The sequence below is a fragment of the Zonotrichia albicollis genome, chromosome 2 (genome assembly GCF_047830755.1).
Source record: "Zonotrichia albicollis isolate bZonAlb1 chromosome 2, bZonAlb1.hap1, whole genome shotgun sequence".
Lineage (NCBI taxonomy): Eukaryota > Metazoa > Chordata > Aves > Passeriformes > Passerellidae > Zonotrichia > Zonotrichia albicollis.
In genome coordinates, this window is record NC_133820.1 from 19,281,995 (window position 1) to 19,305,322 (window position 23,328).

At 37.4% G+C, this 23,328-nt stretch overlaps 1 protein-coding gene across 3 annotated transcripts in view; it reads right to left on the reverse strand.

Moving 5' to 3' along the window:
- The window catches only part of USP9X (ubiquitin specific peptidase 9 X-linked), a 96,228-nt gene that overhangs the window by 24,319 nt on the left and 48,581 nt on the right, over positions 1-23,328 (reverse strand). For 2 of the 3 annotated variants that reach the window (XM_074534531.1, XM_074534530.1), the window contains exons 14-26: positions 23,059-23,192; positions 18,637-18,724; positions 16,728-17,070; positions 15,220-15,315; positions 13,473-13,684; positions 11,690-11,930; positions 11,332-11,481; positions 11,119-11,239; positions 10,530-10,660; positions 9,991-10,269; positions 6,720-6,845; positions 4,576-4,701; positions 1,737-1,903 (exon numbers count right to left, since the gene is read on the reverse strand). In XM_074534531.1, the coding sequence (XP_074390632.1) occupies positions 1,737-1,903; positions 4,576-4,701; positions 6,720-6,845; positions 9,991-10,269; positions 10,530-10,660; positions 11,119-11,239; positions 11,332-11,481; positions 11,690-11,930; positions 13,473-13,684; positions 15,220-15,315; positions 16,728-17,070; positions 18,637-18,724; positions 23,059-23,192 (2,214 nt within the window). The remainder of the gene's footprint in view (positions 1-1,736; positions 1,904-4,575; positions 4,702-6,719; positions 6,846-9,990; positions 10,270-10,529; positions 10,661-11,118; positions 11,240-11,331; positions 11,482-11,689; positions 11,931-13,472; positions 13,685-15,219; positions 15,316-16,727; positions 17,071-18,636; positions 18,725-23,058; positions 23,193-23,328) is intronic. The other variant, XM_074534532.1, reaches the window with a different exon arrangement.

Here is a 23,328-nt window from a genome sequence, read left to right on the forward strand (position 1 = left end):
CATAGACACTCCTCAGCTCTGTGCACTTGAAGGCAGAATGAAATGGACAAAGGTGATATTCTCCTACAGTAACAAATGTGACCAATGTGACATGCCTCACACTGTTATGTTTCTGAGTATGCAGTGTTTGAACACAAGTACTACATTTCTGTCAGGCTGTAACCATCTAAGAGCTCTTAAGGAATCATGAGAGGGATGCAGCTGCCTGAGCACAGGCATCTCATGCTGTTTTAGACACATGATGACAGCACAGAGCTGGCACAATGGACTCACACTCAGCAGGAGGAATAGCTGGAGGTCAAGCACCTCCCTTAAGGCTGGCAATCTGAATCCTGCCCTTCTGAGAGCTCCAGGACACAGGTCTCTGTTCAGTTCATAGAAGACAGTCCCTGCAGTGGGTGTAAGTGCCATGGCTTTACAGCACAAAGAATTTTAATGTATTTAGGCCTCATACATGTGACCACCAAACACTTTGCAGAGATCAGCAGAAGACTTCTGGGTTCCAGGATTATTTAGGACTAACTGTTTGGCTATCTCCTCTTAGGTGATCTTGCATTCAGAGGACACCATTACAAAATCAACTACCTTGTAGGAGAAAAGGTACTCTAGCATTTAGTATTAAACATTTTGCATTCTGTTTCTAAGTTTAGAAGTATAACATGGTTGTGCTCTGAGGAAATAGAAGTCCCAGCCAAACCCTGTAGAACAAACAATTCATGTGATCTTTTCTAGAAAGATTCTATTTGTGAGATCTGAACTTGGTCATCTTCTGTCTTTGTCTTTTATGGTGCACCAAAAATTTTCCCACATTCATATTTTTGCTCACATTGTTCTCTGATTGAGCACAGGAGATTAGAGAACAATAGTTGTGGAAGGATATTCAGAGTTCTGTCTGGTATTTGCTAAACTTTCTCTGCACCACAAACACCAATTTGTTTCCACATTCATTCAGAAGAGAACTTTTCAGCAGCTTAGTTCAACTTCACCATCTTCATTTACAAAGCAATCTTCTGTTTCCACTCATGCTCATGCTATTTTACCATGTAACAATGAACAGTTGCACCATTCCAAGTGAGATTATCGTATTTATCTCAAGTTTTATAGGCATATGAGAGAAGTGGTAGCTTCTTGTACTGACAGTATGAACTATACTTCCATATGAGTGATACAAGTAAGCTTCAGTGAAACTGAAAATTCAACACCCTGTACCACAGGCTGCAAATTAATAAAGCTTGTGGTATTTCTGGTAACCCTCCAGTTTCACCAATGTGTGCAAAGAGCTCACTGTAAAGAGATGCTCTGATGATACTTGATCCTTTTGTTAAAGTAAATATTCTAAACATAAAATCTTTCAATCTGCATATCCAGAAGTCAAAAACCCCAAAACACAAATTCTGCTCAAATTCTGACCCCATTCATCTGAGAGCACCATAATCTGACTCCCTTTAAAACATACTGAAAAACTTAAGACACCACTAATTTCAGATCCCTGTCAATTCTCAAAGAAAAGTTCGAATGAAACAACAGTATCTTAAAAAATTAAAATTAACTCATTAGTAACAGATCAAAGCGCTGGCAACCAAGTTTAATAACACATTAACAACTTTCCACCTGGATGGTTTCTGAAAACACCCAGTACTCCACATCACAGTTTCAGATGGGCTGAAGCCACTGCTCTGCATTTAGGCTTTATATTTATTTTGAACTGTAAAATAATGGATGTGACCAAAACTTACTTGCTGTGACAGTGCAACAGTAAATCAATAATAAATGTCTGCCACGCCTTCTCTTTGCTGAGTGCATCCAGGGCTGTTGGAATCAAAGCAAAGCACAGGGTCATCACCTCCAGGGCTTCACAGCAAACTTGTTCATCTTCCATGTCTGGTTCATTTCCTGCATTTGTCTGTGAAAACAAACAAGAGTGCTCAAAGTGGGTCAGAAAACAATCCCAAGAAACCCAACAGGCTCCAAGGTATATCACTAAACACAAACACAAACCACAGTTTGTATACTAAGTGATTATCAGTGCCAAGTATTTTATGCACTCAGATCTGAGCCAAAGTACTGTGTGGGATGACTTGAACTTCCAGAATTGTGCTTCTCATTGGAGGATTCCAAGCATGAACTTATGGAGGCAGAAGTTAAACAGGACAACTGTGGGCAACAGTTACATCAGTTAGTACTGCTGGGAGTTTTTCTTAGTTGGCATCTGGGGTTTTGTTTGGGATTTTTTTGTTTTGTTTTTCTTTACCACTCAAAAAATGGCATTTAAAACTTGGAAAACTCTACTACTTAAACAGAGAAAGGCCATAGTGCTGTATAATTAATTTATCAATTCACTTTTACAAGGCTTTGACACTCACAACCTATTTGACCAAAAGGTTTTTAATATTGCTAGAATTTATTAATCACTTTGCTATTTTTCAGAAAGATGAAAGAGTTGAAGTTCAAGTTTTAAACATAGTTGTTGTCATGATTTTTGACACAGAAAATAATATTACCTTAACTGGTGCACAGGTTACTTCTTAAACTAAACACTTGAATTAACTGAGTTGATTTTGGTACATTCTTTCAAAATAAATACTTTGAGAATAATGGTAAACCCTCTTCTCCATCCAGAAGTAATTACATTCAAGAAATTCCAAAGAAACTGAATGTGAGAAGGTCTCAGTTTATCATTTATAAATCATGAGTGCAGGTTAGTCACATTAACTACAGGCACTAAATATTTGCTTTATATGTGGAAAGGTATCAAGATTAATTAGGCAGAAAGAAGGGATTACAATGCAGAGGAGAGAACTAACTGTGAACAGGCCAAAATATGCCTCACTCTGGCAGCAATCACTATTTTGTCTATGCACAATAACTACAAAATCCAAGGCAGTCACTGCACTGCAGCAGGAGGATGTGGCAGTCCTGACACAACATCAGAAAGCAAAGGCAGAATTCCTTCAGCAAACCCAGAACTGCACCTGCTCTGCAGCAACGCCCTGGTTAGAAGGGAAAGTTATTTCTGCACAGCTGCAAGGAGCCAGGAGAAAGGCAAAGTGCATTTTACACTCAGTGAAATATTTCCTTGCACTCAGGCACCCAGAGATGGGGGGGTCTGTAAATTGCTATATTCCATCTTTATAAAGCCATCATAAAAATTGCTTCCTCTAATCTATAACCAGATACAGTTCTCTTAAACTGCCTTTCCTTCCATGATATTCCTCTATTTCTAGGATACTTTCCTCTGTTTTAATGTTATATTAACAAAGGGCACTTTATTTCCCCTTCTTATTACTTCTACAATTTCTTCCTCTTTTGAATTTCCAATTTTTCTCCTTCAATTTTTATTTCCCTTTTGCATAGCAGACACCAAATGCAGCCACCATTTATTACAGATGTCCATGTAAGTGTCAATAAGAATAAAAATAAAAAAACCCAAAAATTAAAAACACACAAAATCATGTGAAAGATGATCAATAACATACAGCTTGAATTTCACCACTTTTAAAACTTTCATTATCTCAAAATATTTTTACAGAACTTAACTCTACAATTTCTACCCAGAAGAATTTTTAAAAAGCAAATTTAGATCTCTTTTCTTTTAGGTATGCTTTCTCTAGTGCACTACTCTTAAAGCATCCCATGTATAGATAAAAGAGTTTATCTTCATGTGCCAGGACTGTCACACAAACTAAACCATGTTTTACATGAAAGTATTACCTAAAAAAACCCCAAGCCCCAGTTTATTTCATGAAGAAGTCATGCTCACAGCAGTAGAAGCAGATGCCCTTATAACCCTATGAAAGCTAATGGAGAGGTGTTGCATTTTGCTGAGGTAAATACTCTTCTTTCAATTGATCATTTAAACACAACAGCACACACCCCAAGAATTAAGCCTCCCTACATATTACTTTTCCTTTCACTCTCAGGCAAGTATTGATGAGTACTAAACCTCATTTTACAAGACAAAAATAGGAAATGCTTTTTTTAAATCATTGTCCAAATCCAGATTATTTCCTGTAACTGTAAGCAACATTACTTATCACAAGATGTGTGATAATCTACTGGTACAGAACTCCTAACTCCAAACTAGCTGTGTAAACCACACGTGAGCCCATTAATAAAAGAAGAAAAGCCATACAGAATTAGCAATTAAATCTTTTTTCCCAATGCTTCTCACATCTCTTTGCTCTTCTTTCTCATTCTAGACTGCACATATGCTTTGAATCACTTCTGCAGAACAGACCTTTTAAGTTTGAAGACTAGACAAATTAGCCTTGCAGGAAATGCTTATTCCTTATTTAGATGCAGAATCTAACTGGGCTGAAAACATGTTACAGAACTGGTGCATTCTTCAACTGACACCAGATTCAAGTTACAATTCACCAGTTACTGAGGAAAGGAATTTAGAACAGAAAATTAAGCTGTGCTATGACAATGATATACTTGATTCTGAAACACATCACTGTAGCCACCTAAAAGCTCATCACACTCTAAACCTGCCCAGGTCAACCCTTTGTATCCACTCCCTTTTGTACAAAAACAAACAGTAATACAGAAAAGCAGCTGTTCAGGAATTCTTACCTTTTCATAGATTTTACTAATTTCCTCATTCGAGCTGAAAACCAGCTGAACTGATCCACAACCTGATGCCCAAACAATTTTTTGCACTGCCCTGATAACACAGATGTCAGGGATGTATTTTGACGCCTGAAAAAAAAAGAGAAATTAACTAAAGCAACATTAAAATACAGCTGCAAATAACACTGCAATGGATTCTAAATTCCCACAAATGAGTTTCACAGAAAATTTAAGATTTAAAATCTTAAAACAAAGATTTTTTTTTTCCTTAAATAGAAAACAGATGATGTATCTTGAAGAGTATTTATACTTCACTTATGCAAAATTTAATTTTTTGAAGTAGGATGTTGGCAACTCTGGTTCTAAGACTTAGCAGTAACTACCAATTTCAATGCTAAAACCTTCTTTATTAAGGAAAAAAACCCAAGAAACCACCAAGCATTCATCTGGAAGGCAGCCAGCCTCTTAAGCAATGTAAAAAGTTGAACTTATTTCAGGGTTTCTCCCCATGCTGTGCTAGCTGATAGCCAGCCTGAACACACTGATGTTATCAAGTATGTGATCATTATATAGAGGGATTGCTTCATGTTCAAGACACAGAGGGTTGAACATGAATAAGAACACAGCTCATGTACTGAATGAATGCAGAGTCACTCCTCAGTACTCTGTGCATGGTCTGAATTCACATCCAGTAGTTTCTACTGATATACACACATTACAAAACACACTCCAACTGCTATTATTTAGGGTTCCACATCAACTTTCAAAAAAACTACCAAACTTATCTAAAGTCTGTAGATCAAAACAGAATAATCCAAAAAATAGGTGATCTCTAAAAGCAGAAGGCAGACAGATGGATTTCAAGTTTCATTTTTCTAATGCTCAGACAATAAAAAAGGGGACTCTTAAGAAGCTGAGCTAGGTAGGTATCTGCATCAGGAAACCTGAACAATGTGCCTTCTTGAACTGATATAGACATTAACAGTATTTCCAAATAAAACAAAAGGTATTTTGTATTTGTCACAAGGAAAGCAACCTTACAGCAACAGTGCCACAAGAAAAACAATAGAGTTTTTTTTATCTCATTGTAGTTTCAAAGTCTTTAAAGATCAACTTTTTAAAAAAAGGTGAATTATTCCTCTCTGTGCTAAAGCCTTCTCTCTGGCCTATGGAAACTATGTCAGATTTTTTTTTTTAATTTTGAGATCCATTGTAAAGAGTCTTTGACCATCAAAACATGAAAAGGCAAAAAACCTTTCAAAGGCAACTACAGTACACATGAATTTTAGATCTACAGCAGTATTCATAATTTCAGAAAATTACAGACAAATCTTACACAGCACTACTGTTAAACACATTCAGATTTTGTTTGCTTGATGTGTTTGGTGAATGAAAACTTATTTATTAGCAAGCCTCTAGGAAAGACAAAGGCAGAATTAAAAAACCTTTCCTCACATCTCACCTCAAAAGATACTTCTTCTGTAGAAGATTTTTGATTAAATCGAAGTTGAATTGGCTGATTTTACACCTGTGGGTGCAAAACCACCACTGAGGGAAGGCAGATGGCTCAGTCTTGCATTGCAGCACGTTGTGCTTTCTTTAGACACTGCCCTTTGTTCTCAAGGGATAGTGAACTTGTCAACACCAAGATGAGGATACAGTAATACCTTCTATCTAGATATGTCAGAAATGTTTTGAGATGGTTTTGCAGATATGCTATACAGTTCAGAAATACTGTATTTATGGCTTCCACCCTGGAAACCAAGGGATCCAGATGCAGATGGAAGAGGAAGGTAAAGCAGTTGTGATTTTAGCTCCTGCTGAACTGAGCTGAATTCACTGTCACATTCTCAAACAAGACTCCTCATTCCAGATCCAAATGGGCTTTGGCCACACCATACACATAAGACCACTATGTTTGCAAAGCACATTGTTTAGCCTTACTGAGGTTTTCATTTGTGTCATTAAAGCATCTTCAATATATAAAGACACACTGGCAATGATTTGAGATTTTTCTCTTTCATATGATCATTACCTAAAACATTTTAAAAGGAAAATCTTTGTCTTAAAAAGCAACAAATTTAAGGATTAAGAAAATAGAAAAGATGCTATAAGGAAAAAGGTGATACAGAAAGGAATTCACCAACCTCATCAGATATTTGCTGTGCAAGACGTATTGCTACATTTCTCAGCATGCATTCTGAAGTTGGATTAGGAATGTTTTGTAGGGCATTTTGTAGCACCACTGCCTGGTCATGCGTAGCCTGGTTTATCTGGAAGAAAGTATTTCTCATACTTACTTTTACATGGGAAAAAAAGCAAAAAGATATGAAGATCTAAAGTTACTTGGAAAGGTTTGATAGAAGTAGATAAGATCTTGGAAGGAAAACTTAGTGCAAAGGCCAACATAAATAAACCTCCTCATTTTCAGATACCATCACACCTGCAGACACTATGCTGCTGCAGTGGACGATCACAGAGTACAAGTAGTTGAAAGGAAAGGCATTGCTCAAAGCTTATTAGGTTTGGGGGCTTGTTTATTGATCAGATTACCTCAAGCTGACAGAATTTTTTTCTGTTACAATGCCTCCTTCCCTTTCAGTAGATGTGGGAAAGAAAGGTTGGGTCAAACACAGGGGCTCCCTCTGGATTAGGTAAGAGTGTTCAGACAGAATATGGCTACAGTTTTTATTATACAGAAGTACATTTTAAATATTTAAGTTACTCTTGAAGAATTCTGTTCTAAATGATCCCTCCTGTTTTTTATAATATTTTCAAAACAGAAACAGCAAGACAAGTTTTTATCTTTTTTTTTTGTATTGGTTTGAGCATAGATCCCTCTCTCCTTAGTCTGCCAGAGCTCCATGGTTTTGACAAAACCTGAAATGGTTTTTTCCTTCTTACAGACAAACAAAAGATGGTGTACTGTGGTTACAAATCAAAACAGAAGAGATTCTTCATTTTCCTGTACCAATTCATTCAAAAAGCCCATCTCAAATGCTGCTCAAAAGACACAGTGTGAGGCTGCTGGTAAGGCCTGGTGTTGGTCACATCCCTTGCTCTGTCAGCTTCACTAAGACACTTGATTCAGAGAGCAAAGTTACAAAGCCTCCCTGAAGACTAACAGAGCTTCCACAGTCAATCAGCTGTTGGATGCTATTGGAAGTGATCAACAGCAATATATATGGGGTAAATCAGTTCTGTGTACCAGAACACTGTATTTAACATTATTAATTCAACCTTCTATGAAAACAAGGAAGAAAGTAACAATTTTAAAGGTACTAGTGACAGCAACAGACCAATAACTGAAAACTATAGATATATAACCTTGGTTGCCTACTTCTCCTAAATAGTGATGGAAAGCCAAGACAGAAATTATGCTTTGGTACTTATGCTTGAGGTAAGAGAACTAAAAAATTTTAACAAATCCCACCTGCATCCCGAGGGAATAAAAAATACCAAAAGTCCCTCAAAGAGGATGATGGTAACAGCAAGAATAACAGTGTTTTTTCCAACAAATCTGTTATTATTAAATCAGATGTTTGCAACTCCAAATAGTGAAAGTCAGCAACTGTAGACAAATGTTACTACCTCCTAAGAAGTCAGCCTAAGTCTGTTTCAAACAATACTTCAAGACTCAAGTGATGCAATGTGTGTTCCAGACTGCCCTTTAAATAACTGCTGTAAGAAAACAGGGCAGTAAAATGTACTCATTTTAAATAGATGTAAAACAGGGTGGCAAACATGTCTGCATTAATATATTCCTATTATACTCTAACATGAGATATAAAAAGGGATCTTCACTTCTTTGTAATCATAAGAGTTTTGATTTACTTGAAAAATAATTAATTATGTATCTTTTAACGGATGCAGCTAACCAGAACAGGTACCTATGTTTGAGATTTAAGGGGAATGTACTTCTCCAATTCAGAGATGGATCTCAGTCAGTATTTTGGAATTAAGTGCTCTGAAGTGGGGTTCTCTGTGTATTCTTGAGGACAGGTTATAGATCAAGAAACTATTTAAGATGAAACCTCACAGATGGGGAATTCACATTTATCATGGAACATGCTGAGTTGGAAGGGCCCCACAAGGATCAAGTCCAACTCCTGGCCCTGCACAGAACCATCCCCAGAGTCCCACCATGTGCCTGAGAGCATTGCCCAAACACTTCTGGAGCTCTGCCAGGCTGGTGCTGTGACCACTGCCATGGGGAGCCTGTTCCAGGGCCCAACCACCCTCTGAAAAACCTTTTCCTAATATTCAACCTAAACCTCCCCTGACACAACTTCAGGCCATTCCCCTGGGTCCTGTCAGTGTCCCCACAGAGCAGAGCTCAGTGCCTGCCCCTCCTGTTCCCCTCACAAGAAGCTGTGACTGCACTGAGGTCCCCCCTCAGTTTCTTCCAGGCTGAACAGAGCAAATGCCCTCAGCACCTCATTACACAGCTTTCCCTCATGGCCCTTCACACCATGCCTGTGGGCCCTCCATGGAATGCTCTCCAAGAGTTTTGTATCTCATAGTGCCCAAAACTGCCCCCAGCACTCGAGGTGAGGCTGCTGCAGCCCAGAGCAGAGCAGGACAATCCCCTCCCTTGCCCAGCTGGTGATGCTGTGCCTGATGTCCCTCAGGACACAGATGTCCCTTGTGGCTGATAGGGCACTGCTGGCTCATATTGAACTGGCCATCAAGCAGGACAGCCAGGTCTCTTTCTGTGTCACTGTTTTCCAGCATGTCATTCCTCAGTGTGTCCATATATCCAGGTTTGTCCCACCCCAGGTGCAGAATCTGGCACCAGCCCTTGTTGAACTCTGTGTGGTTGGGGATTGCCCACTCCTCTCATTTGCTGAGATCTCTCTACAAGGCCTCCCTGCCCTCCAGGGCATCAACAGCTCCTCTCAGTTTTGTATTATCTGCAAACTTGCTCAGCATCCCTTCCTCCTGCATCCCGGTCATTTATGAAGATGTTGAAGAGCACAGGGCTGAGGATGGAGCCCTGCAGAGCCCCACCTGTGACAGGTCACCACTCTGTCACTATTCCCTACAGCCCTCTGTGCCCAACCTGTGAGCCAGCTGCTCACACACCACATGATGTGTTTATCCTGCTGTGTGCTGGACACTTTGTCCAGAAGGATGAACAGAGTTAAAAATGAGAAGTTACCTGTACTGACAATCATGCAAACCACTGAAAATCATACACAGAGCAAGTGCTAACGTTTTACAGTCACCAAGAAATAGGATTTGTTTAGTAAGTTGATCTCTTTTTCAGAATTGCAAAACATTATCTGAAAGTACCCTGAGTCCTTGATGTGCAATTCACTCAAAGAACAGAATGTCAGTGAGAAGTAAGGAGATGCTGCTGCACACATTATAAAACACAGAGCACACTGCTATTTGCAGCAAGATGATTTATATTACCGGTGAAATTGTACTCGTGCCTTCCACAACTGGCTGACAAGCTTCTGCCACAGCTCGAACATGGCCATATCCAATTGCTGTTAGCAATAATTTGGCTATTTTTAGAGCATTAAGGTAGGCACCCCTTCGAGTTTCCATATCTGCATTTGGCAGGAAGTTATTTCTGGTCAGCATGCTCAGGACAAGAGGCAAACCACCACTTTTCAGGAAGTTGTACTGGAAGTCACTGGCATCTTCTCCCAAAGGTGCACTGGCAGGCATTAACAAGGCATAAACTACCTGTAGAAGAAAATACAGAGTTAAGAGAAATGGAAATGCACCAGCTTGGACACAGATGACTGACCATGAGAATTTGTAGCAATACTACACAAGCAATGCTTTGACAGCACTGGCCATACACGTTTATGCCAGTAAATTGTTTATTATTTTCAACTGTTAATTTCAAACCAGAATTTGATCTTAGGCTTCCATAATGTTACAGACAGGACTGCCACAGAGAGAACTGACAATTTTTTAAGAACAGGCAAAGCACCACTAACCTCTGTTAGGTACAGCACTTGTGAGGCAGAAGGACCAAAGAACAGAGAATCAAGGGATGGACTAAGGCTGCTTTCCCCAAGCTTTGCATGATCTAAACAAATTGCTCTTAGTTTCTCGACTGTAGTGTTATCTGCAATAAAAACACAACTCATGAGCATTTTTGCTGCAAAAGTACTCCACAACAAGCCAGTACTATTTACAATTATAAATCTGAACAATTTTAAGTGTCTCAGAACAGCTGCAAAAACTTACAGACAAAATCAGACTACAGAGTGCTCTGATTATTACAGTCAAAAGTGATCCTATTAAAGCAGTGCTACAAAAACACCTTAAAATACAATGCTCCCCATTTTCATTGCACTGTGGCATTAACCCCCGTACCAACTGCAAACTATGCAACTTCATATAGCAGATAATAACTACTTGGGAAATCTTTTACAGTCCTAATTAAGATAACAGTAATGAATTGCAGTACCAATAAATTACCAGAAAGTAGAAAATACTCCTCTATCTTCACTTTATATATCAGATGAGAAATTATTTTACAGTATATTATAAGATGAAAAAAAGGATCAAATTAAGTTTTACCTGGTGGCATGAGCTTCATAAGAACACGAGCTCCATCTCTAAGAGGTGGCATATTTAGACTACTGCCCAAGTCTGCAACTTGCCAAAGAAAAGAGATGTATCGAGGATGCAGTGACATGATCTTAAAATAAGCAAATAAAAAACCAAATTGTTAGCCAAAGACAAAGTGTAAGAAAAAACATGTTTGAACTGGTAATTTCAGGAAATGCTTACCACTCCAGGCAAACAGCTTTCAACTTCTGGATTTGGACCATCGCTGTAGTGATTGCCGTGGTTGCCCGGAGAACCAGTTGAAGAGTCAGAAGAACTATCTGGACTTGAGGGCATATTAGAATTTATCTGTGTAAGCTTAGCTGTAATTAGCTGAAAAACAAAATTATAGTTTTAATACTCTCCAAAAATTAACATTCTTTAACAAATAAGCATCTGATATAATATTAATGGCATAATGTAAGAAGAAGAATGGAATTATTCCACAAAAATAAATGATGCCATGCACGATATTTTTCAAGCATTTACAAAAGTGAAGGAACATCTGAATTGATGTAACTACCCAGCCTGCAACACTTACCGTTTTATCCTTGAGATTCAGCTGCCCAATTAACTTTCTGTCATCTGCAGGATCCACCAGCTCACCCCCAATGAACAGCTCTACTTTTGTGTGTGCGCTGTTGGCTTTAATGCGATTGAGGATGCAGCGCCGCACTTGGCCAATGGTGTCGTTCGTGTGAGACCAAATATCCAAATCTTCCACCTGCCGGCCTTGGTTTGGAAAACGAACCACAAGTGTGATATGTTTACCACGGAAAGCCCTGAAAATAAACAGAAAAGCAGAAGTTATTTTTGCCCTCATGAAATAAATTCTTTTCCTTCCTGCATTTTTTGCAGCAGGTATTTCAACATCAAATCTTTATGTGGTATTTTCCAGTGTAAGATTTAGTGAAAGCCCCAGCAACTATGGCAACAACATACACAGAATCGTTGAAGAAGCCACACTAGTACAAATGCATTAATCACATGGTCAAATTTACAGTCAGGTTATGAACACTGACAGAAATTTTAGAAGTCTCTTATAAAGTTTTAGATCTCTTCTCTGTCTTGTAAACTTCCTGATCAAAATGTGCAAATCAGCTTAATCAGACTGGCAATGATGTTTTGCTCTTTTAGCAAAGCAACAAAAGCTTTAAGTACACTGAGATCAGAAAAATCCATCAGGTTGCCAATGCCTTAATGCCTTCTGTCAAAATCAGCCTTAATGCCTTCTGTCAAAAACTGTTATAAATTTTATGCTAGAATTCCAGTTTTTAAAATCACAATCTTTTCAAGAAAGTTTGAAGTGGTCAAAAAAGGAAGAAATGGTTTCACATTAGCAGTGATCACACTCTCTACAATGGCAGAGAGCTCATTAAGAAAGATGTGCCCAGATAAGCCCAACAAACTAATCCCATGTAACAAAAGGCAAAAACTCCTCATAAAGCTCCTTGCTAACAAGGCCTGTGAAAGATTAGTCTAATCAAATAAGCAGCCCATAAAAAAAGGATGCATCCACAATAAAAAAAAACCTTTGTTAGGACTCATCAATCAATCAATATATGCAACAAAAAAGCTGCAGCAACACTGCAAATTACTGACACACCATGAAGAAATAGCAATTGCTTCGATTTTTTTGACAAAAAAGTCATTTAAAGTAAGTGGATGAAAAACCTCCACCATGTTTAAAAATATGCTAGCTGCATCATAAATCCATAGACACCAAGGACTTAAGCTAAGTTTTCACTCAAGGACAAATATAAGAACAGTAAAGGTGTACAGAAAATAAATATACTTCAAAGTACTGGTTCTGTTCTTCCCCTCTTTGTGAGGAGCTTATAGAATATTTCACTTAAAAATAATTAAAAATTTAATCTTGCAAAGTAAGATTGAGATACATACAAACAATTCTGGAAGGTGAATATATACATTTACAACACGTTTTTGTATAGTAAGACTATGAGAAACAAAACAGTTTTGCCAATGCTAATGTAAAGAACAGTATTGCTTTTAAGTAATTATCTGAAATAAAGAATTATATCCAAAACAATTGAGCCTCAAGGTATATTGTGCTAGTTATACAAGAAACCACCAAGTTTATTTTTAGGCCTGCTGTCCCTTTCATATATACTTGTATTTGCCTGATCTTGCAAAAAAAATTAAATTAAATACAGTTTCATACATTAGCAAAGAAAAGGGAATTCTGAAATACTGTGAAACCATTTCCTGAATAGAAACCCTTTAGAATGTAAAAATCTCAGGGATAATAGTACTGGTTTAGTTTAACAGAAATCAAAATCATGATATTGCTTTTTCACACATACCTTGACATAGGTAGAATAGTTCTCTCTTCGTGGTAATCACTGTCACACTCATTTATATACTCCCTTAAAACAGTCAGCACTCTCACCATCCTTATTGCTTCTTGTCTTGCACAGTTGATGCTGTCTTTGTCTCCATCCAACACACATAAAGTATCATAGGAGGCTTTTAGACGGTCGAAACAGGACTGAATGAAGTCTTCATGAATCACTACCTAATTACATTAAGAAATTGGTGTAATTACAAGACATATTAGAATCCATCTTTTCAGAAGGATGACCAAATGAGAGAGAAAAAAAATCCCCGAACCAAAACAGGCAAGTTACTCAATAAACCTGTTTTACTCCACATCAGCAGCAGCTGTAACTGTACTGTATGTATATAGAAAAAGTGAAAATTTGGACAGAGAACACTGAATTGGACTTTCATTTTCTCCTTTTCTCACACTATGTTAAGGAATTCTTGTGTGCATGTAAATCCAGCACTTCTGGAAGTGTCAGGGCTAAGCATGTGCAGATGGACAGATCAATGCATTCTTAGTAAGCCCAGACCTACAGCAAGACAGAAGCCTCCAGCCATCTGCCACTGCAGGAAAATACAGCTTGAATGGCTGTGAATTCACCACCTAGAGCAGCTGTGCTGGACCTGGCAGACTGGCAGCTCTGAAGATTATGAAAGTGTTTTTGAAGACAAGTAGAATATCAGTTTTTAGAAATACACCTGGCATGTTATCAACTGGATATTGTCCAAAGGACAATATTCCTCCACTAAATTTGTGCAGTCACATAATTACAGAATGGTTTGGTTGGAAGGGGCCTTGACTATTTTTATGGCCTCTTCTGGACTCTCACCAGCAGCTCCACATCCTTCCCATGTCAGGGGTCCCAGAGCTGGATGCAGCACTGCAGGTGGGGTCTCACCAGAGCAGACAAGAAGGGCAGAACCCCATGCCTGGAGCTGCTGCCCATGCTGCTGTTGATGGAGCCCAGGACAGCGGTGGCTTTGTGGGCTGCCAGTGCATGTTGGGCTTCTTCTCAACCAACACCCCCAAGTCTTTCTCTGCAGGGCTGCTCTTGATTTGTTCACCTCCCAGCCTGTATTTGTGCCTGGGATTGCCCCAACCCAGCTGCAGAACCTTGCACTTGGCTTGGATGAACTTCACAAGGTTCTCAAGGGTCCACTACTCAAGCCTGTCAAGGACCCTGTGGATGAAATCCCTTTCCCTTACAGAAATTCAGTAACTCTTCTCTGTCCACTGAATCATCTCCTGGCAAATATTAATGCAGGGAGATAATATCTGATTTGCTAGATCTCAGCTTGACCACTATGTGGAAACTCAGTGACCCTTTGTAAGGGGCATGCCAGAAAAAAAAGATTACATTAGCTTGTGACAACACCCCACAGACCCAGCCCCTGAACATACTCATGCCACAATTTGCAGTGCAACAAAAGATTTTCCTCTTATGACATTAACTGTTTTTTGAGTAATAAGAGCAAATACAGCAGATGAACTTAGTAGGAAAAATTAATGAGAGTTCAGTCTGCAAACATGAGAAAAGCTTTAGTTCTGCATCTGCCCATAATTTGATGGTTGGACTCACCGCCAAAACACAGAAACTATTTCCTGTTTTCAAATCTTTCAACTACAAAAACATCACCAAACTGATGTTTAAGACTATTACTTGAAAACTATTTTTAAAGACTATCTTTATTTTTATTCTGTTCAGTCTCCTTGTTGCTTTTTCTTACCTGATTAACTTGTAACCTTGGGCCAAGATTGGTATAGATCTCTTTAAGAAGGTCTATTGCTCGGTTTGCAATGTCATCATTTCCCTGAATCACAACCTGGCACAATTGAAAAAAAAAGCATTTACATCTCTTTAAACTTGCTGGTGTAAAAATGCAAACCAAAACTGCTACATAAGAATCTCAACACAACAGCATGTGTTGAAGGGTGAAAGGGACTAAAACAGTTAGAAAATACAATCAATAAAACTTAGACTCAAGATGATTACATGAGGAAAAATTAATAATTAATTAGTTTTGAAGTTCAGAGCTGGCAAAAAAGGATGATGTTCTATAAACAGAGTAAAAGCAGTGTTTATATGTTCATGTTCACATAACATTCCAAATTTTCTCTTGTTTCAGAGAATAAGAAAACTTCTTCAGATGCCTCAACAATCTGCACCACAAGACAGAATTTTAAAGTATTTAAATGGCTCTGAATGGGTGGAAAGGAGACAAGCAAATGAATTCTGCTTCTAACCTGATAATCTAAACTTTAATTACTAGTCACCAGGTCTGACAGCAGGTTTTATAGACAACCCCTGCAGGGTATGCAGCTCAAGCCTCATGAGTTTTGCTGATCAGAGTAAGCTGATTCCCAAAACTAAAACATGCTAACATTCTGTGGGGACTCTGTTCACACACATCATGTGAACTTATTTGTATAAAAATTGGGATCTACTTTGGTTTTAACTATTATCATCAGGATTAAAATACTCAACCCTTCAAGAAGCCACAACCAAAATTACTGAAGACTGCTGCTGTACACATTTTACAAACACAGCCATGATAATCATGTCACAGGGCACCACTGTGGGCTCTAATGCAGCTCTTGAGAACTAGAAATATTCCGAAAAAATTAGGTTACAGTTTAAATACTGATGGTTTTCACCAACAGATTTGGCAAGCTTCAGGAAGCTTCAACCTTCCTACTGAAAAGGAAGATTTTATATATAGAGAATATGTGGTTCTATGGAATCTATAGATCCTAGAAAACCACCATACTTAGCCAAAAGGTTGTGGTTATAGGAGGAAGAATCAAATCAGCAATCACTTGGTCTGATCTAGAATCACTCCAGTTTACCATACTAGAAGGAATACCATGGAATAGCTTAATGAAGTGCAGGAAACAAAGCTTCATTATAACATGCATGTGAAAAAAAGAGAAATCTACAGATAATTCACCTGGAAGGACCTTCTCTTCTTCAACAGTACTGACAAATTTTTAATTTCATGTGCATACATAAATATACTTATGTTTAAAATAACTTTCCATTTAACATCAGTCTGCAAAGTTACTACTTGCATACTTGCTGGGAAGACAGTAGAGTCAAAAGCCATGTATTTAGTTAGAAAAAGCAGATTTTTGTAATTTCAGTCCATTACTAATAAATTACACATTCCTAAAAGCATAAAGAGACTGAGAAAGTCATAGCAGTTAACCTTTCAGATGCTTCCTTCAATTAACTCACCCTCCAAAGGTAGTCTAATCCTATTAATTCCAGGTCATCCATCATATAGGCTCGTCTCTTTGCTACAAGCTTTCCTTCTCGACAGTTCACAGCTTTGAAGAAACGTTCAAAACATTTCATTCCATTTTCTGTTAATAGGGAAGGATCCAGCTGAAGCACATTATTTTCAAAGAAGTCCTTATTAATGTCAGGGTCTAAGTCTGGTTCATCCCCCATTAGTTTGGAATACCATTTAAAACAGGCTTCGCGATCACAAAGATAAACCGCATTTTCTGCTAAACACTTCCATATCTGCTTCGCCTGAGGGGCACAGAGCCACAGCTGACCATCCTTCAATAAAAATCTTGAGCAAAACAAAGAGACAATTAACAGCACTGTCTAATACACAGCCAGAGTTACAATTCAGTAAAAAGTACAGGCACAAAGTTGGAAATGAACATTATCATTGTATATATCACATTCATTTACATCATCAGTCTATAATCAGCCCCATGATATCTTAGTAAGTTTGAATGAATCAAGACCAATCAAATCCAAATACACAAAAAACCCAAGCATTGTTTACATTTTATATACAAAGAAATGCACACTTCCTAATGCACACTATTTAGTTTAAAAATCAGGTCACAACATATGACAATAAATTAATTCTGCAGTGATTCACTATGTTTTAAGACTTGATTTAGTAAAATTGCAAAAAAGGTATCAATAGCATGGAGCAGAGCCAGAAGCAGAAATCAATGAACTGGAAATTTTCCCTTTTATTTAAGCAAGTTTTTAATTTGTGTTCAGTTATTATGAAACAATTATTAAGAACTTAAAATCTGAGAGCTAACACTAAGGAGGCTTCAGGAGGAACAAATAATAATCCAACTTCTTTAGATTAATTTTTATTATTAAATTTTTTTATGTATAAGAAATCAGGGACTGAGTTATGGCACTGCTTTTCAAAAACTGCTACATGCATATTCTACATTTGACATCCATGGAATTTCATAAATTTCTCTACATTAAGAAACAGTCAACTTAAATCTAAGGAAGCTACGATTTTGAACATGCAGGAATGATACATTAAGTGTGCTATCCATGTGCTATTGTGTAATTTTATTAAACAGTTAACACTTCAGTTTAGTTAATGAAAATTCTCAGTAAAATTTTATGAAGCAAAATAAAATCTCATTTAGAAAACAAGGAAAAAATAATTAAAACATAACAGTTCCAGTATTTTTACTCATTGAAAACAAGGTTAAAATCAAGTAGGAAAAAGCTGAGAGACTCAGCCTAAAAAGCATCAGCATTCTGCAGCTCTATGATGAGCAGAGACCTTCTGCTTTGTTATTTTACTACAACAGGAGCTGGCCAAAATCATCCAAATAATTTTTTATTGCACTTTCTTTCTGGGGCTCAGTTGCTGCCAACACATCATCACTGACTGTGGAAAGTATGTGTCAATTTACGATCATGGATTTAATTCTGGTGTGATAGAAGTAAGGACACAGGGCCATATTCCTACTTGGAATACTTTAAATTTTAAACTAAGTTACCCCAATAGGAATGTAACTGTATCCGCCACACACAATATTTAAGTCAGTAAGGTTCTGCACACAGATAGGAAAAAATACAAATCTTAGTGCAGGAAAAAATACAAATCTTAGTGCAGAATAAGAGCCTTGGATTCCAAATAGTCTAATAAACTTTATTTCATATATCCAACAGCAGCATAAAAGCCCTCCAGGAAAAGAAACAAACCAAACCAAAAACATTCTATGTATTTTTGCATCTGAGTTTTGAAAGAAGTTAACAAAACAAATTAAAGCTATAGAAGTGAGAGAAATGCAAAGTGTATTTCTTCAAAAAGCATTCAAAATATTCCTAAAGAAGTTGAAGAAAGGTTCAAGGTAAAGCTCACCGTAAGAAGTTCAGTCGCTCCTGCACCTCCTGCACGTGACTGTAGCGGCTTCCTGGTCTCACAGTCTGAGGATCATACTCACCATGCTCTGCAAATAAAACATTTCATTAGACAACACACCCAGAAAAGTGATGCTGGCTCCAGAAGACAGGGGGTGTTTGAAGACTTGGTACTCTGAATATAATCCAAGGCCAGAACATTTTCAGTGAGGCGTGTGAAAAGAGTTTTCAGCAGTCAGCCCCCAGTTAATGCTTCCCCTATGCTAAACACAGGCAAAGACCCCTGAGGTCTATAATCAAATCAACAATTATGTGCTCATTGTTCAGAAGAGTGAAAGTGCTACAGAACAATTATGACCTTGCACTCTACTTATTCATATCATTTTTTCCTATTTTCAAGCAGTCAGTTTGAAGTCAGAAGTCAGTTGAAAATAGAAATATACCAAGCATATAACTCAATTATCCAGTGCTTTTTTCCTGAGGATGCTTTAGTTTTGTTAAACAGCATCTTGTCCAAAATTTAATTTCTCTGTTTTCAGGCTTTTTCCACTCCAGAGGAAATCATTACTCCATTTCTTTACCACCTTTATACACAGCTATGCACACAACATCACTCAGAGGAATAAAGTATAAGACAACTTTATTTACTGCAAGTTTCCAAACATAAACCCCAAATGCTTGTAATACTGACAAGCTTGAAACAGAAGACTTCTTTTGAAAGTAAGGTATGAAGTCAAATTTTTACCTGTATTTGTCAAAGTTCATAATAATATTTTCTTAACACAGCAATTTTGTTCACAGGAACAAAATTTTGGTGTGGTTTTGTTTGGTGGTTGGCTGTTGTTTAGATTTTTTAAATTAAAGAGATACGATCTAGATCTGCACTTGCATTACCTTCATCTGCATCAGCAGTATTTTATAATGACACATTCATTATGACAGCTCCATTATAAACTAATTAATGCTTTATTTTTTTATTTGCAAAGATGTACAGATTGCCTTTAACTAAGGTGACCCAGCCATGGCAGACCATCTCATGACAACATCAAGACTAACACTAAAATCTATCTTCAGAGCTGAAAATTAGTATCTCTTATTACATCAGGCAGGGGCAAAAATAAGTACATCAGTGCTTCAAAATAAAGAGAAAAATAATTGTCATAAATACTCCTCTCTATATCCAAGTGTAAAAGCTACACTACCTTAAATATTGAGTGGCAGGGGAAGCAGAAGACCAGTAGTTACCTAATGTCTGCAAAACTGAAGATATGTTCATCAGAAATCCTTAAAAATTAAATCATAACTTTCATGAAATTACTATAAAAGAGCAATCAGCAAAATGAGAAATGTGAAAAAAATAAATCTGAAGAAATAATATAAAAGTATGTAAACAAAAATTATTTAAGAATTAGAAGCAGAAAACCAGTAAAATATTCTGTGTCTCCAGCAGAAAATAAATCAGGGTAGATAAGCATATTGCAGAGAAATTAAAATAGATTACATGAAGTGTTGGGTGTTGAGGGTGGGTTTTTTGTTTGATTTTCATTTGTTGAGGGGGAGGTGGTGGTGTTGGTTTATTTTCACTGTGGGAACTACCTGGGCTTTTTCTTCCTGGCTAAAGTTTAATTCACAGACACAACATCAATAGGGGCAATGACAAGAGAACTCAAATCCAGCCAGCTGCAGACAGAGAGTGCAGATGTACTTCAGAATTCTGAAAAACTCTGAACTATAAAAAAATTCTACTTAACTAAATATTTTCTGTATCACATTCTTTCTACATCTCCCAGATTTATTTTCCACTCTGTACATCCCACAGCAAGTCAAAGTGTAATCTCCTTAGAAATTCCTCTTATACACTGGAGCAGAAAACAGCTGGTTGAAAATTTATGTATAATTAGTGATAAACACACAGAAGATCATATGGTACAGTTTCTACAAAACCATTTCATTAACACTTTGGACTTTTTATTACTGCAGAAAAAGAGAGATAAAGGAGAATTGAAATTTTCAAAAGATCTTTGACACATCTTTGAAAAGATGAAACTGTGACCTCCTTCAGGACTACAAAATCCACGAGCAGTTGTCTCATCTCATGGAGGACTTTGCAGAGCTGAAGGAAAGGATGAGTTCAAGAGAAGGGAAAACCACAGAGCATGGAAAAAATTCAGAAATATAGATTAGGCTTCCCTTTAACCCTAAAAGGGCAAACATATTAAAGGGGAGTATCCCAGAAAACACTATGCATTAGTGAATAACAGACTAGAAACACTGCTTTCCATCACCAAACACAACTAGGGAAGACTTCAAGGAAAACAAACATACGGCAAATTCAAAATGAGTTTTAAAATATCCAAATTACATAGTAATTGCAGCGTTAAGTGCCAAGAATATCTGTCAACAACTGGATTTTTTATTTCTACGGCATTTGTTTGACCTGTGCTGTTTGTATCTTTGCCTTGAATTTTCCCCCTCTGTCTCATTCACCTTCTCCAGCCAAGCTTAATTCTACAGCTTCCAGTTCTTTCTGATTTCACATGCATAATCTTCTTTCTTCCCCTTTCATTTATGTAGCCCCCTGGCATGTTTTCTCCCCCTCCATGAAAGCATGGAAGACAAACATCACAGCATTCTATGTTCTGCTCTATTTAGTATATAAAACTGAAAATTAAAGAGTTTTTGCACAGGAGCTGTGGATTACAGTCTGAGCCCAATATCTGGAACACGAGGAAGATCTCCTGGTTGCCCTTAATAACGTAATAAAGTGCCTAATAAAAAAATCCACACTATTATTCTTCTGCTTCTGTACTCTGATACAAATGAGTTCTGCAGCAGCTTCATCTCAAGAAAGAGCATTTTAATTGCTTTGTAATTAGATTAAATTTAAACCCTTTACACACTTGTAATTCCTATTGCATTGAAGATGTTTGTATCACTGCTTAACTGAGTCACTACAGCTGGGGAGGGAGGGGCAGGGCAATGTGGCTTTTGGGAAAGGAAAAGAATCATGCAAGTCATCAGCCTAATTCTTGTGCCCTCAACAATTTGATATGTAAACAGTATTTTCAACAACCTTTTGGCTTGAGAATTAAAAAATAAGATAAATTAAAAATAGTTCCCACACTAGTACTGAAAACGGACCAAATAATTTAGTATTATTTTAACATTATTACTGCAATGCTATCATTAGTTAAGGTACTTAAATTAGGGTAAACCCCTCCATGTATTCCTGAATGGAGAAATACAGTAGTAGTGTGTAGATTTAACTGAATGTTATTCTCACTGGCCTACACCTTGCTGAAGTGACCATCTTCACAGAGCACCATTATTTACACAAGTCCATTTATGTATGTATTTTGGATATCTCTTATATGAAATACAGATATAAATATATATATGCACAAATACACAAACACCCCCACATACATACATACATACACATACATATATATATATATATATATATATATATATATACGTATGTATATATTTAATACTCCAAAACACGTGAATTCCAGAAAGGCCACTTTCCTGTGCACTGGTAGCTACAAGCTCTCCCATGTGCAAATATCCTGTCCTCCCTGAATGACCTACATTGAATCCCTGCAGAACATCCTGTGTTATTTCTGAGATGCAACAGAAAGGCTGCCAGGCTGATATGAGGCCAGGGCAGAACAGTCCTTGGTTCCAGTCAGTAAAGCCAGTGGTGGGGAAGGAGGAGTGTAAATCTCCTCCTTTCACTTTTGTTGTAATTTCATATTTCAAGAACTGTGACCCAGTGTAACAAGTTTCCTGGCTCACCATTCTCCCTCATTTCCATGCTTCTACCTCATTAGCTAAAAGTTAATGCAGAGTAAGAGGGTAAATTCACCAGCAAAGAGCTGGATGTAGCCTAAAATACAAAAATACTGACACAATGTGCTGCCCAAGTGCTGCTAATAACAAACACAGTGAGAGAGCCTGAACAGATGTAGGAGTTACACAGGAAAAATAAATGGTATCCCTGTGGTTTGAAGTCCTTCTCCCTGACAAATTCCAAATACTGGCTGCAAATTGAGGTGATTAAAAAACTTGTCAAAGGAGCCTTCAAAATTCAAAACTAGAAGTTTACTACTAGAACCTTCCACAAAAAAACTAATCTAGCCTAAGTAGGGCAAGATGATTTTTATCAATCCACACACAAACAATGGCTGCCACATTCTCATATTCTGCTGTAAAACACACATTTTCAATTATAAAAAAGAAAAAAATTAGTATTTAAGCTTTTCTTACCCAGTCACCACAAAGGCTATTAACCCCACAGATGCTTGAAAATTAAACAAATAAACTTAATAATTATTTTATTATGGGAATTTAATTTTAACTCTATTTTCAGCTGGAGTTCTCCTATACCCCACAAAGCAACTTTGATGTTCAAACTCACCTTTAGCATACTGCCTCATGCTTTCCATATAGGCAGAGAGGTTTTCTGCAACCAGTGTGACGAGGGCGTGATTGTGCTGAAGTTGATTGATTAAGTCATGTCGGTAAAACACGTGGGGACTTCTCTGAGTTTGACTGAAATTAAAATACAAGTGTTAGAGGAAAGAAGCTTTGCACCAAATAGTTAAAAAATCAATTTGAGAGACATATCTTTGATGCAAGATCCAAATTTTCCTACAATATCTCAAACAGAACACAGATTAAGTTTCTG